The 15,517-nt window shown below is 56.5% G+C and overlaps 1 protein-coding gene across 1 annotated transcript; it reads right to left on the reverse strand.

Annotated features, from left to right (window-relative positions):
• Positions 1-243: 243 nt before the first annotated feature.
• DISP2 (dispatched RND transporter family member 2) lies at positions 244-12,308 on the reverse strand. The gene is made up of 8 exons (XM_072963926.1): positions 12,202-12,308; positions 6,952-7,281; positions 6,636-6,665; positions 6,363-6,486; positions 5,975-6,090; positions 5,665-5,792; positions 5,189-5,286; positions 244-3,908 (listed from the first exon to the last, which is right to left on the reverse strand). The coding sequence occupies exons 1-8, from the start codon at positions 12,306-12,308 to the stop codon at positions 642-644; spliced, it is 4,200 nt and encodes a 1,399-aa protein (XP_072820027.1). The 3' UTR covers positions 244-641.
• Positions 12,309-15,517: the final 3,209 nt, after the last annotated feature.

Raw genomic sequence — 15,517 nt, forward strand, 5'->3', positions numbered from 1 at the left:
TGACCATCCTCCTCCAGCTTCATTCCCAGCAGCCATTTCTGTCTGGCCTTGACAAATTTCTGGTCAGATTGGGGAATGTGAGGGGGGCAGGGCAGTTCAGGCCAGAGGACTTAGCCCAATTCTGGCCCAGAGAAGCTCCCCAAAGAGAAAGAAGTATCCTGATAAAGAACCCCTGGAAGGTGTGAGGCCCAGGGGGATGCTGAGATTTCCCAGGGCTCTTTTGGTTGGTGAGGTGTCCCTGCAGGGTCCTAAGGACTGGGTCCCTTAGTCTCACTGAACTTGCCACTTGACATGGGGGCTGGGTCAGCCTTGCCTAATACATAGAGGTACACATCTGGTTTTCCCCCTTCCACAGTGTGGGTCCTGGTTGGCACTGTGGGGACAGATGAGCCCTCAGCAGATCATGAGGAGAGCTTGGCTTTTCACTCCGAAGAACTTCCCCACTGAATCCTCCAGATGTGGGGAGTAAGCAGCAGCCCAGGCCAAGGCTGGATCATCTGGCAGGCTGGAAATCCACAGCTGGAGGGTGAGCCTTCTTCATGCTGATGTGGAGAAACACCAGCAGGCTCCAGCCTGGTGCTGCCCCTGCAGTGTCATCCCTGACAGGCTCTGTGCTCCAGTCCAGCCTCCCAGGGCCTCCCTCAGCTACTGTAGCCTGAAGTGTAGGTACTGGGCCTGCGCAGCCAAACGTCTGGTAGATCTGGCTGGCTGTTAGGCAGCACCACAGGGCTGCCATCCCCTGGCCCCCCACGGCCCTTCCAGGACGAGCTGCTCTGGTGGGAGGCAGGCAGTGATGGATCATACACAGTCTCCCGCAGTGCCAGCCACAGGGTGTCCCGCTTCTCATTCAGCTGGCCTCGCTCAGGTACTGTTGGCTCAGTTTCGTCCGCATCCTCTGGGGAGGCACCCACGGAATCCTGCACGCGGGCACTTGGCTCAGAGGTGCTTAGGCAGGTCTCGTCAGAGACGCTGAGCCCCTCCAGGGTGCTGGCTGAGGAGCAGAGGCAATCTGGAGGCTCCACAACCTGGGGCTGGGGCTTGGGGGAGTGGGTTGGGGCTTCTGGTAAGGGCTGCGCTGGCTCAGCCTTCTGCCCTTGGGAGTCCTTCCTGGTCCAGGTTTTGGGGCTGGGGCCAAACTGCTTATAGGGTGAGGAGGTCTGCAGGGCTGGGCACTGCCTGAAGACTGCCTGGTGGTCCAGGAACAGCTCCCGTGGGGAGGCAGGGGCCAGCGGAGGCCTGGAGCAGCAGGGGCCATCATGCAGCTGTAGATCCTCAGAGAGCACTGAGGGCCGGTGGGATAGCTTGCTGGTGGCTGTACTGGTGTCAAAGCTGGGGCTCCGGCGCCGTGCCAGGGGCTGTAACTCGTACTGCTCTGAGCAGGACCCGGGTGCCCCTCCCACTGGCCCTGGCCGTGGGCGGCCTGCCTTCTCTGGACCAGGTTCCCCACTTCCAGCGTCCCACGGCAGGTGGGCACAAGGCCAGAGGATCTGCCCACAGTTTTTCTCTGGTCCAAAGAAACAGCAGAGAGATTGAAAGAAGAAGCTGGCAAAGCCGCAGCTGACACACTTGACCATCATGAGGACGATACCCAGCTTGCGATAGAGCATCACCGTGGCAGGGAGCATGAGCACACCGGCTGCGAACAGAGCTGCAGCCCCCACTGCAGTGGCGCAGCTGGTCTGGCGCAGCGAGAAGGCCACGCGGCTCAGGCGGTCAGGGTGTGGGCACAGGTGATAGGAGATGCAGTAGTTGACAGTGAAGTCTACCGAGAGGCCCACAGAGGCAGAAAGAAAGAGGGCCTCGGCAGTGTTGAGCTGCCACTCGAGCAGAACCAGGAGCCCCACAGTGAGCAGCACGGTGCCTGCCACAGCTGCCACAGAGAACAGGCTAAGAGGAACATTCCAGGTGCCCAGTAGCAGTGTGGCAAAGGCCAGCGCCAGAGCCAGGCCCAGCACCACAGCAGGCTCGGTGCTCAGGCTGTGCTGCAGGCTGTATAGCTCCAGATGGCTCGTGAACCAGCCCCGGCGGAGGCCAGGAGGTGCCCTGCCCAGCTCTGCTGCCAGCCAGTGGCTGACCTCAGTGTAGAAGTGGTGGCCCTGGCTGTAGTCGGGACTATACTGGAAGTTGGTCTGGAACTGCAGGACCAAGGCGGCCAGACTGCCCTGGGTATTGAAGCGGAGTCCCAGGTCACGGGTGCTCTCGGGTTCTTGCTCCAGAGCCATCATCTTGAGGCAGTGTAGGAAAAGCTGGGGGGCCCAGGGGAAGCCTGAGTGGCCACAGCAGAGGCCAGGCCCCAGGCGGGCACACCTAGGGCTCTCCATCCAGTGCTGGAGGGCCTCCACGAAGCACAACGTGGACCAGCCCTCCGGCTGGGCCCCAAAGAAGCTCTGATTCCGTGCTCCGTGGCAGAGTGCCAGCAGCCAGCGCTGGGCCTCAGGACTGCTGGCCGAGAAGGCCGGGTCACTCACCAGTGAGCTGTTGCTGCGAGGGTCCAGGGGGTCACCGGTGTCCACGGGCAGGATGCCCCACACCAAAACTACGGGCATGTGGCCACCCTCGCCCTGAGGCAGCTGCTGGAACAAGAACTGCTGGCGGTACTCGGCGTCGAAGCGCTCGAAGGGGTGGCTGGGCCGGAAGACCTGGCCGCCGGGCGGCGGCAGAGTGGGCAGCTGCAGGCGCGGGCTGACGCCGGCGATGTAGGCGCCCCCTGCCGCCAGCGCGGCGAACCAGCAGATCCAGATGTAGCGGAACTTGATGACGCCACAGGGCAGGAGGCGCTGGAAGAGCAGGCGCGAGGTGCTGGCGGCCGCCCTCCGCAGGCCGCGGAGCCGCCGGTGCAGCGCGAGCGCCAATCGGCGGGGCGCACTGCCGCCCCATGGGCCCCGCGCCCCCGACGCACAGCCGCGCGCCAGGTAGCGCTCGTGGAGCACGGCCGAGGAGGGCAGCCAGGCCAGCGTGAGCGCCAGGTGCGCCAGCACAGCCGTGCCCATGTAGAGGGCGAAGCAGCGCACGACCGGGAGGCGGCTCAGGTAGCTGGCGTAGAAGGCGGCTCCGGTGGTGAGGCCCGAGACCAGCAGCAGGTAGCCGAAGTGGTGCATGGTGCGGCCCACGCGCTGCGCCAGCCCCCCGGAGGGCAGCTGGCTCTTGCTGAGGCGCCACAGGTCGAAGAAGATGAGGGTGTGGTTGGCACAGACGCTGCTCAGCAGGACGAGGGCCGCCAGATTGACAAAGGGGAAGTAGGCCATCCGGAAGGCCACTCGATAAAGAAAAAAGGCAACCAGCAGGGAGCCCAGCACCCCGAGCAGCACCATGAGTGTGAGGAAGAGGGAGCGCAGGTAGAGGGCGATGCTGAGGAAGATGGCAGCCAGGGCCAGCAAGGGGTATACCGTATCCTGGGCCAGGTAGTGCCTCAGCAGCTCCTGCTTAAGGCCCAGGTCCATGCCAGTGATGGATGTGTAGTTGTCAGAGAGCCCCCAGGGAGCAACCAGGCGATCCAGGTAGATGCCCATCATGGAGGCACCCTTTGGGGTGGGCAGGAAGAGCAGGCTGTACTTGAGGGAGGGCACCTGGTAGTCAGCAGTCTGGGGACTCAGAAAGTCCCTGTCCAGCAGAAAGTGCAGGAGTTGGTAGACAGCACTGCTCCGGGAGCACTTGGTGGGAACCTGGGCACAGTGTGGGGGCTTGTCCTTCCCGAGTCCCAGACAAGAGGGCACCAGGGCACCGCGGTGGTAGTAGAGGGCACAGGCCCGCAGCAGGGCCAGCGTGCGGGCTGTGTCAGCTTGAGTAGTGTCCAGGCAGGAGGAGCGGTTGGAGAGTACGGCCACATAGTTGCCCAGGGACCAGCTGGGGCAGCACTCGTTGGCTGCTGTACGGCGGCACAGAGCCCCAAAGCGGGTATGGGAGCGGATCTGCAGGGCACACACAGCAGGAGAGAGCTCAGGGGCAGTGCGGGGGCCCAGGTTTCCCCAGCGCTGCCTGAGGCCCTCTCACCTCCTTACAGGCTGCAGGACAGATGCAGAGAGGTATCTTGACAGCTCAGCAAAACCTGGTTGATCAGGCCCAGGTTCCAGCAGCTACATCTTGACTACATCAAAGGAGTGTCAGGAGTGCTGCCCTGAGAGATCTTGCCCTTAAGGCCCCTGCAGGTCATATGCCCCAACTTGGCACTGCCTGAGTCAGGAGTAGGAGTGGAAGCGACAGCCTCAGATGGAACAGGGCCAAAGGCCCAGGGAACTGGAAACAAATGGTGAGAAAAGTGGAGGCCAAAACATTCCAGGATAAAGGTCACTGCCAAACCCTAGCCCCTACCTCTGTCTACTGGTCTGCTTAAACCTTCTGAAGGACAGAGCTGTTTCCTTTCCAGAACTCATGCCCGTTTTTCTCTCCCACCCTTCACAACATCTCATGTAGTAACAGAGAGTGCCAGCCTGGGAATCAGAGACCCTGTCCCGGCTGTGTGGCATTGGGCCTGAGATCATGGTGACAATAGTAACATTTACTGAGTGATTATTATTGCCAGTCATTATGCTGTATTTTTACAAATTCTATCTTGTTTCATTGTGACAACATCCCTATGAGGGCCATACCATTATTATTCCCATTTTATATATACAAAGACTGAGGCACTGAGAGTTTAAGAAACATGCCTGAAGTCACACAGCTAAGGAATATTAGAGCTGGCCATGAATTCAGGCATCTGACTTCAGAGCACATGTTCTCAACCAGTGTCTTTTTGTCCTCCAGATACCCTTGAGTGGGGTGAGTGGCTTGGGCTACTCAGTGATGTTCACACTGTTTTCAGTAGCAAACCTTTATCCAGATATTATGGTACATGGTTCTCCAGCTAGCATGGTTGGATTGGCACTGCTTGGGTCGATGGGAGCTGGGGGCCTTGGGCCAGGGCCTCCTCAACAGCTCCTGAGGCTCCTTTTCAGGACCTTTTGAAAGTCCCCAGGCTCTGCATGGTCTGTCTTCCAGCACCTGTGTCTTGGCTGTTCTGCAAACAGCTGACTCTAATCTCCCCACCCTAACCCGGAGCCTCTCAGCAGAGTTGCAGTAATTTTCTAAGCAGGGAATGCTCTTCCCCAGTCTGGCCTGAAAGTCCTGGCTCAGCTATGTTTCCTTATGATCAGGTCCCTTGTGCCCCTAGATACCCCCCCATCCCCTGGCACCTCCCCAGCCAGCTCACCTGGTCCTGTTCCATGCGACACATGGAATGAATGGCGTGCAGGTTCCACAGGCTGCCCGCTGAGGTGGACATGAACACCAGCTGTGCATAGCTCTTCTCTGCAACACACCCCCGCCCCCCCCGGAGCTCAGCCCTTTGGCCCCAGGTCCCCGGCCCACCAAAGGGAAGATGCTTACCCAGGGCCATATGAAGTTCAGAATCTCAGGAGCCTGAAACTTGGGTCTGATCCTGGGCCTGCCTCTCTCCTCTGTGCCCCACCCCCATCCAGCTTGACCCTACCAGGCTAGGACACCTGAGACCTTCCTTGTCCTCCCAGCTGTAACCCAATTTCTTTGGCTTGAATGTGACCATCTGGTCTCCTTCCCCTTCTGTCTGCCCACATTTGTTCTCCTGGGCCCTCCTGTTTTAGTAGTTGGGGAGGGGGGCGGTGGCGGGAAACACCATTAAAGCCAGGAACTGGCCAGGCTGCAGCTTACCAGGAGGGCCGCAGAAGAAACTCTCCTGCCCTTTGTCCTCCAGGGGTTCCACCATCCTCTGAGGCCGGACCATGCCCTCCTGGGCACTGCTCCAGGGTGCAGGGCTCCGAGTGGTGAGGGGGCTTGAGCTGAGGTAGAGAGAAAATCTATGCCAGGTGCCATCAAGGGGCAGGGTGCTCAGAGAAAGCCAGGCATCACTGTGCAGGGGCCCCAGCAAGGCCCTCTGACCTACCTTTAGCTTCTCTCTGGAGACATTGTTCCTTTCCCCCATCCCCCACTCCCAAACAGTGGAAAGTTGGGACCCCATTACCTGTTCAGCTCATGGTCTGGAGAAAGGGAAAGCAGCTTCCTGGGACCTGTGAGGGCCTGCAGCGCTCTCCAGACCACTAGCTTGCGCCCGATGTCCGTGTCCCGAGGCTCAAAGCCCTGCAGGGAGGAGGGCAGAAACGATCAGGGAGGCAGGATGGAGAATTCTCCTCCTTTCTCAGCTCTGCCCCTCTAGGTCCCTGAAGCAGGGAGGGCCAGCCTGCCTGCCTGGATTGTTGGACATGAGTATCACCTCTATACCATCTCCCCAGGTCTCTCTGGCAAGCCCACCACTGCCTCTCCACTCCCAGCTGGGCCACTCCACCTTTCTGCCCCAGACTGAGCTGAAGCGGCAAGGCTAGGGGGCCTTCTCCCTCCCCTTGGCCCCTCACCATCAAGGGCTTGGAGAAGTCGGGTAGCTGGCCCCACAAGAGTCCAGCCAGAGTGCAGAGGAGGATGACAGCCAGACACAGCAGCAGCACGGCCACTGGCCACTCAGCAATCAGCTGGGAATAGCTGGGAAAGAGGAAGAGATCCCATGTGAACTGGTGTTGGGTGCGGTAGCAGGGAGTGGGTGAGCTTAGAAGCCACCGAGAAAGGATGGTGGCATTAAACTGGGCACCAGGCTGGTCACTGCTGGGGATCCAGAGAAGACCCAGGCTTACCTCTTTGGAATCTGGAAGGCCCGTTCCTGTCTGTGGAAGAGAAGAAAAGACCCTTGCTTGTCAGAGTCCTCTTGTAGGGTGGGAGGTTGGGGTGGAGTAGGGGACAGAGGAAGATGGCATTAATCCTTTTAGGCCTTCCTACTCCCAAGCTCCAACCCTTCCTTCCTCTTCCATCCAGGCTGCCTCCTCCAGCAGAAGCAGGAGACATCCTGGGCTGCCTCCTAGTAAAGGAGTCCAGAGCCCAGGGGGTCAGCCCCATTTTTAAGCCCTGCCCCACCTTCCAGGGCAGCTGGCAGGCTACTGGATCCCTCCTTACCTGACGCTGACCACATGGTGCTGCACAGACGGCGGCTTCCAGGCCCCATCACGCTGTGAGGGGGCTGGGGAAGGGCTGAGGCTGGAGCCATGGGAACACAGTGCTGCCCGGTCCCCAAGCCCTGGCAGGGAGCTGCCCCCCCGGTATTCCTGTGGTGGCCGGGAATAGGTGAAGTGGGAGGGGGCCAAGGGGCTGGACGGGCCCACAGGCTGGAGGGTGGAAGTTGCTGGTGGGGGTCCCGAGGAAATGGAAGGGTCCTCAAGGGGGCAGCTGTGGAGGGAGCAGCTTTTCTCTGGGCTGGCCTCGGGGGCCACAGCCTTGCTCTGGGACCTGGGGAGAGAAGAGACAGGGAAAATGAGGGTGGGGGACAGTAGTGGTCCACTCCACCCCCCAGCATTGCTCAGGAAGCTGCGACAAGGAGACGGGGCTCAGGTTGTTCTGTTACTAGTCCTGGGGAGAGGTGAGGAGGGTGGAGGCTCTGGGTCTACATCCCTAGCCTACCTCTTGGGGTTCATTGTCTCATTCACTCACCTGTCCATGCACCAAAAACATGTTATATGATCTTACTTACTCCTTTAAAAACTCTCCAGGGGAGTTCTGTTCTTCTATAGATTTGAAAACTGAGGTTCAGTGAGACGTGGAGAGCTGGGCCTTGAACCCAGTTCTGACTTGCAATCCTATGCTCTCTCTGCTGTAGTTGTCTCTTCATCCTCTTGTCAGACCTGCTGCACTTTTGTTCCCACCTTGGAGCCTTTGAACTTTCTCCTCCCTCTACTTGGGATGCTCCTCCCCAGATAATTCATGGCTCACACCCTCTCTTTATTCTGGTCTCAGTTCAATTATTACCTTCTTAGAGAAGCCCTTCCTGACTACTCTCTCTAAATAATCACCCACCAGCTCTCTATCCCCCTGCCTGCTTTATAGTTCTTCCTAGCATTTGCCACAACTGGACATTATATTATCTATTATCATGTTTACTGCCTGTCTCTCCTATGGAATGTGAGCTCTGGGAGAGCAGGGCCTGATGCATTTGTTCATCTGTGTGTCCTCAATGCCTTGAGCAGTGCCTTATACACAGAACGTGCCCCAGGGATGCTTGTTGAATGAATGCGGAGTGCTGGACAGGCTGCTAAGAGTGGTGCTAGGATGAATAAGGCCCAGTTCTTGTCCTCCAGGCACTCATGGTAGGTGGGAGATGGGGAAGGTTCAGCATGTTGAGTGCTGTGAGAGAGAAAGTCACAGAGGGCTGAAGGGGCCCAGAGGAGGGTCCAACCTTGATGGGGGAGGAGGAGTCAGGGAAAGTTTGGCAGAGGCAACTACTGCCCTTCCACCAACCCTGGGCCTTGGGGCAGACGGTTTGCTTTGCAAGGGTGTACACAGTTGGGAGAGGGAGTTGGGACCCCCGAGGAATTTGCCAGGGAGGAGTCAGCAATAGATTCCTCTTTCCAAATTACTCATGGACAGCACTCTGTGTGCATGGACCCAGCCCCACTCCTTGGGTGCAGGGGGAGATGGAGTATCACCCCAGTGGCAGGATTGCCAGACATAGGACAGAAGATGGCCACAGAATAGATTGCCTGAGGGGTTCTGGGTTGGCCAGGAAGGCTTCCGCCCATCTGCTGGGCTCACCTGGCCTGCTGGAACTTGCATAGCTTCCCTGAGAGATCCAGGTCTATGCTGAAACAACTCTGGCTTTCAGTCTTGCTTGCTGCACTGCTGAAGGGACTGTGGGCCAGAGCCCTGGCTATGGTGGCAAGTGGATATTGCCCACGGAGGCTGGGCTCTGCCCAGAGATCAAGCAGTAGAATTGGAAAGAATAGGCAAGTTCCTCTTTTTTGTCCCGGAAGGCTAGCTGGCGAGCAGTCAGGGGCTTGGGGGTAACCCTCATGCTGAGACTAAAATGGGGGAGCAGTGGAGGTGGGCTCCTAGCTCCATCATCCTTTAGCTCCAGGGCCTTGGGAAAGACACACAATTCTTGGAGCATTTGTATCCTTGTCTGTTGAGCGAGGGTATGAAGATAATGCCCGCCCCCTCAGGTTTACTATGGGAATTAACTGATGTAACATTTGTGAGGTGCCTGGTGTGGAGCATGTGGAAGACATTTGCTTTCCTGCTTCTTCCCACAGTGCTGCAGTGAGCGTGTAGTTTAAGAAGTATATTTATATTTACAATTTGACCTCTTTAGGCACCGCAGATTATCTCCATTTGGGAACTTCTCACACCTTGAGAATCTCACTACATATATAATTATAAGTACTTTTATTTTTGTTATCCAAAAACTGCATCAGAATTTGTCTCATGATTTAGATCACTGATTTTTTTTGGAAACTAACTCAACATTTAGAAAAATAGGAATTTGACTAAAGTTGTTCTCAAGCAAGGCCTCACATGACCCCATAAATTTAATGACATAGTGTCCTGGCAGATAAAAGACCTTATGGGGCCATCCCCATGAGCCAAAGGGAAGCTTGGAAAATGACCTGGGTTTATGTGTATGAGTGTGGACATCTACTTCTATAAGATTTTCATTTTGCAGGTTTCTTTTGAGCACCTGCCACGTACTTGGCACTGTGCTGGGTCTGGGTTGGATCCTGAAGGCATGAAGGTGTTCCATTAGTCTTGTTCTCCCTCTTTAGAGTAGGACCTGCCTTCCAGAGTCAGGAGAGAGGGACAGCCATGGTGCCTATTTCAGCGGCCCATGGCCTTAGAGCATTTATTGAGCATTGGGCTTGTCCTAGGAGCCAGGCCCTCAGTTGGAGCGTCATTTTTTTCATTAAGGGAAGCCAGCACTCCAGAGAACAAGAGCACTCCCTCTTAACCAGTTTACCAAGTCTCATAGGATTTGGTAGTCTTATGAGCCACCTCTTTTGGTAATCTTAAGGAACTCCCTTTTCCTTAGCTGGCTCCTATTCAAGGGAGATTCCAGCCTCCACCATTGGTTTCCTTCTACTGGGGCCTCCCTGGCCCCAGCCCCTTCCTCTCAATCTCTTCTATCCCTCTCCAGGGGACTAGGATCAGCTGCTCCCAAATCTCACCCTTGTTGACTGTGCTCATCATTGTCAATGTGGCAGAATTTGAAACCCTCCTCATTCTGACTGCTGTAGAACTGGGCCTTTGTCTAAACCCTCCCAAGGAGAAGAGCCAAACTCTTCTCAGAATAAAAGCTTTTTCCTGCCAACCTCTGCTGCCCTCTGTTCTCTGGAGACCTGGTAATAACATGAGTCAAGCACTCCAGGCCCTGCCTCCCCAGGGGGCTTTCATTCTCACTCAGATCCATGGGATGAGCAACTTCCTGGGCTGCCTCCCTGGACCCACCGGCCTATAAGCCAAGTGACTCGGGCAGGCAGGTAGGGGAATGGAAAATGATGACACAGGCCTCACCCAAGGCCAAAGTCACAGCAGTCAGAGCCTGGCTAATAGTACCCCAGACACAGAACCCTTACTTGACAGCCTTGTAAAGGGCAAACGTACATATGTATTAACCATGCCCGCAAGCCCACAGATACATAGCCATATGGACATCCGTATGACCTGGCAGAGTGGCCAAGACAGATGGGGGAGTTCATGCCACTAGGAAAATAAAAAGGTAATTTTAAGCCCATAATGAAAAAGAATATGAAAAGGAATAAATGTATGTGTATAACTAAATCACTATGCTGTACACCAGAAATTAACACAACATTGTAAACCAACTATACTTCAATTAAAAAAAAGTTTCACAAAAAAAGGTAATTTTAAGAGCACAAAGAATGAACTATTTCGAATTGCCCTGTAGTCAATGCATTAGTAAAACACTGCATGTGTGTGTGCTGTCTTATTCACTTCCCAGATTGCTACTTAGTTCAGCAGGAGTGTATTTGTGTTTCTTCAGCTGAACTGAGTCTCTTTGCCTGATTTGTCCAGGGTCTCTGCAGAAGTGCAGAGAGGGGCTGGAGGTCTCAGGGGGTTGCTAGAAAAGAGCAAGTTGTTCCTGTGCCCAAGTATGACCTCCATGTGCAGGGGAAGTGAGCAAGTGAGCAGACGGGACACGGCTGATCCTGGGTAAAATGCCCAAGGCAGCAAATGACTCTCCAGCCCCTTCTAGGGATGCTCCTGTCCCTTGCCCTCTCCTGTCACTGTCCCTGCCTTGTCCTTCCTTGGCTGTTTGGTCAGGCCATAGTCCCAGGCAGCCCCCTGGTCTAGGGAACATATTAATCCTGTGTCTCATCCCCTTGAAGAAAGTTCTGTGCCTTTCAGACTGAAAGGTGGCTAAATCTACCCAGGCTGAACTGTTAACAGTAAAGAGAAGAAAACATTTCTCTTAGCTTGTAGGGCCTCCTCTTCACTCTGACGTACAGAATGTACATTTTAACTGGGGCAGTTTGGAGACTATGTGTCCACCTCTGCTTTTGCTCCCAAAGAATTCTTATTTCAGTCCAGGCAGGAAAGAGAGGCAGTGTCATGTCAGGAAAGAGATTTTGGGGGCGGTAGACCAGGCAGGACACAGAAATTGCGCCATATTGCTACCTGGCTGGGCTGTTCCCTCACACATATGGTGGAAAGGGAGAGGAGAGGCAACAAGATCTGGGCCCTCAGGGGGAAAGTGTTCCTCCTGTCCCACCAACCTGGTGCTCCTTCAGGGACGGTAGCGACGGTGGCCTGAGCCTCAGAGCCTGACCACCCAGAGCCTCCAACGAGTGCAGGTGGCTGCCACAGGCGGGGACTCGAGCCCACACGTGCGCAGCCGGCCATGCCGGGCAGACTGGAGACTGACAGTGATGGACAAAGACAGACCCCAGCGGGGCAGCCGAGTGTCTGCCTTCCCCAGGACACATACCTTGGCGAGCCTCCCGTCTACAATACCCGCGCACTCTTGAGCACATTGACACGCTTTTGGAACCCGGACTCAGGACACTGCAGGCTTGGGGCTAACTGAGAAGACGCGGGGGGCAGGGCCTAGAGGGAGGGGCTCTGGTGGCCGGAGGGGCGGGGTAACAGAGAGCCTTAGAGGTAAGGTAGGAATAGTGGGTGGGGCTGGTCCAGGGGGTGCTGAGGGCGAAGGGGGCTGACAGTAGAGGATATTAGGGAGAGAGAAAATTAACCCGGCAGAATGAGGGCGTGGCCAGGGGGCCGGGAGTCTGGAGGTGCAGGAAGGGGCTCTGGGAGGGGCTGGGGAATGAATGGGGCGGCATATGGCGGCTACTGGGGATACCTGGGGCGGGGGTTCTGGGAAGGTCTTCGAGCTGGGTATGCGGAGCAGTCCGCCCCTACCTGTCCAGGGAGCTGCCATCTGGGGCCAAAGGCTCCCCCTCGGGCTGCTGCTCCCCTTCCGGACCCGGGCCGGGAGCCGGATCGCTGCTGCCGCTACCACCGTCCATGCCCGTGGGCGGCGCCGCTGTCCGGGCTCTGGTGCTGAAGCGGCGGCGGCGGCGGCGGTAGGCTTATGCGCATGCGTTATAGCCAGGCGGGCCAATCGCTGGGCGGGGTCGACGAGGATCCCAGCCAATGGGCGCGGCACCGGGGGGCGGGGACGGGGCTTCGCGCCGCGCCGCTGCCCTACGCTGGAGGATAGCTGACTTGAAGACCCAGGTGCTGGTGTTGTGGGCCCCTCTACCCAGCCCGAGTCTGAGAGCTGCTGTTAGGAGTCTGGCCGTCTGGCTGTAGTGCGCACACCGGCCTTTCCTACGGGGCATCGGTCTTCCCGTAAGAGACCAGGAAGCTCAACCCCAGGCACGGTATAAGGAGCCTCATAACTTGTAACGCAGACTCTTCCTGCCCGAAAGAGGGAGTAGATCCACGCCGGCACTTCTCTGCTCAGGACGCCGAGGGTTTGAGAGGCTGGGCTTCTTTTAGTCCCACATTTCTCTTGGCTCCACTCAGTGTCCCCTCTTTCCTCATCAGTGGGGCTAAACACTTGCTTAGGTTGAGTCTTCATGTTCGTCTGGACGTGGGTATGCGGCCCTCAGACGTGGAGCCCCTATTCTGTTATTCAAGTGCAGAGTATGGCGGGGGAGAGGGAGAAGAGAGACAGAGAGTCCCCAGCTCCTTTTCTTAAAACCACCCCACTTCAGCCTGGAAGATACCCAATAGCCACTCACCTCCAAGGTGCTTGGTGCCTCCCCCGTCAGGGAATGGCTGTGAGAGGGGAGGTGTGCTGGGCGGTAGACAGGCCTGGCTAGAAGGCTGTGGTAGCACCAGAACAGATATGGGCAATGTGAGAAGCCTGGGAGTTGGGGAGTGGAGAGGATCCCAGATGTGGGATTGGATGGGCAGAAGGGTTTCATAGACAGCAGGCTGTCTGTATGTGTGGGAGGTGTCTTAGCTGAAGAATGGGGCTGGAGAGTCAGAATGCAGGAGTGTTTGGACTATGGGTATCCCTAAACTGTGTGCAAATGACAGTCTATGCAAGACATAGACCAGTAGGGGATAAGGGTGGGAGAGTCTAGAGGTGTAGAAGTGGTGGTCTGTCCCCTGAGTAACTTAGTTTGGTTGGAGAGATAAAAAGCCAACCCATTAATTGGTGCCAACTGGGTAGAGTGTGGTCCGGCCCATGTGATGGTTGATATAAGTTGCAGACAAGGGGACAGTGTGAAAAGAGACAAAGGGCCTTTCATCCTAATGAGCATTAGGGAAGGCTTCATGTTGATGGTGGAGCTTTAGCTGGCTTGGAAGGAATGCAGAGGTGATGGTGGTGGGGAAACTGTGCAAAGTTAAAGAGGCTGGAAAGTTCTGTATATTTTCAGGGTACCGTGAGAAATAACATCTGGACAGTAGGGATCCATTGAAGGCTTCGGATCTGTAGCGTGAGGCATACAAGATGCAACCTTGGAAGGCTCACCAGGTCTGGGTATACATGATGGGGTAGAGAAGATAAGGCCATTTTTGAGGTCCTCTGGTGGTAAGGAGAGAGACAGAAATGAAAACAAAAGGAAAGGTGACCTTATTTAGCCATATGCTATGGACACCTCTGACCTAAACTTCTGAGAATGCCTGACTGGCTGCCCATTTTCACAACTAGGGAATTCAGAGACCACTGGGCCCCCTGAGAGCCAGGTTGGACGTAAAGGAAGACAGGCTCTTTTAAGAGTAGAACATGGCCTCCAGGAGGCTATTTATTAGGAAGAGAAGACTCTGGTTCAGGCCCCATGCCAGTCAGGCTCCCCAGTCTTGTGTCTTCTTTCTTCTGCTTCCTCAGTGATGTGGACCATGGGGGTGTCCGTGGTGCCCTGGGGGGGGACCACCAGGGCAGTGCCCTGGGCCAGGTGGGGGCCCACCTCCATGGCAGTGTCCTGGACCAGGTGGGGGCCCACCTCCATGGCAGTGTCCTGGACCAGGTGGGGGCCCATGGCAGTGCCCTGGGCCAGGCGGGGGCCCACCTCCATGGCAGTGCCCTGGGCCAGGTGGGGGCCGACCTCCATGGCAGTGCCCTGGGCCAGGCGGGGGCCCACCTCCATGGCAGTGTCCTGGACCAGGTGGGGGCCCATGGCAGTGCCCTGGGCCAGGCGGGGGCCCACCTCCATGGCAGTGTCCTGGACCAGGTGGGGGCCCATGGCAGTGCCCTGGGCCAGGCGGGGGCCCACCTCCATGACAGTGCCCCTGTGGAAAGCCAGATGAACAATGTTAAAGTCAGAAGTCAGTACAGTCTTACCAGAGATCAACTCCCCTTCTTTCTTCCCCTTTCCCCTCCCTAGCCCCAGAGGACCCAGGATTCCTGGGCACTAGCAGGGGTCATGGTGGAGAGCTGGGAGACAGAGACAGCAAGTGACTGCTCCTAGCCCTGGGCCTTTTGCCTTGATGAAGCCACAGCGCAGAGCAGACACAGGAGAGGAACCTAGATTCACTGGTTTCCCTTCCTTGAGCTGCGATATGACTCCCACTCCCTGGACCTCGGTTTATTTTATCTGTAACCAAGCAGCCAAATTATCTCATCTTCTCCCTTCCCTCATCCAGGAACGCTTGCAGAGTGATTAGAGGTTTTGCCTTGCTGACTATTTAGAAGTGAACGTGGGGCTAGGGGAGGCGACAGAGGAACTCACTGAGGGCCAGGGGCAAGGAAGAGACAGGAGGCAGAATAAGGGAGATACTGGAGCCAAGGAGGAGAAGGAGAAAGCAGCTGGAGGGTGAGAGGAGACCAAAGGTAGGAGGTGGCAAGGTAAGGATGTGCTTATTCTCTAGATAGGTAGTGAGTGCAGGTGTGCAGGTACAAAGGTCTGTGCTCCATTTACATACCAGTAGCAATATCTGTATACATGTGCATGGGTGGGGGCATATACATGCCTGCTGTGTACACAGATACATGCATATGGGTGCATGTGCCTGGTTGTGTGTACATGACAGTGGGAGTGTGTGTGAGCCCATGCCTGTCCCTAAGCAGGTGCCAGACTCAAGAAATCAGGTAGAATAGGAGGTAAAATCAAGGTTTTATTTCCTGAGACAGAAGAGGCCTGGAAAGAGTGATTAAACCTCCTGTCTTGGCTGAAATCACTCCTGAGGCCCTGAGGCCAAAGAGTTTCTTTGCCTCTTGCCCCAGCCCCAGGGAAGAGGAGAAAGATACCACCTTGCTTCTGGTGCTGGGCACTGGGGGCTT

Source organism: Vicugna pacos, chromosome 6 (assembly GCF_048564905.1).
Source record: "Vicugna pacos chromosome 6, VicPac4, whole genome shotgun sequence".
Classification (NCBI taxonomy): Eukaryota; Metazoa; Chordata; class Mammalia; order Artiodactyla; family Camelidae; genus Vicugna; species Vicugna pacos.

Bases quoted from the DNA above. Each gene is read 5' to 3' on its own strand.
- DISP2 (XM_072963926.1), bottom strand. From the start codon at position 12,308: ATGGACGGTGGTAGCGGCAGCAGCGATCCGGCTCCCGGCCCGGGTCCG. The intron at 6,487-6,635 runs GTAAGCCTGGGT...CCTCTTTCCCAG, and splicing joins GCCTTCCAGATTCCAAAGAG to CTATTCCCAGCTGATTGCTG. The intron at 3,909-5,188 runs GTGAGCTGGCTG...TGTGCCCTGCAG, and splicing joins GTCGCATGGAACAGGACCAG to ATCCGCTCCCATACCCGCTT.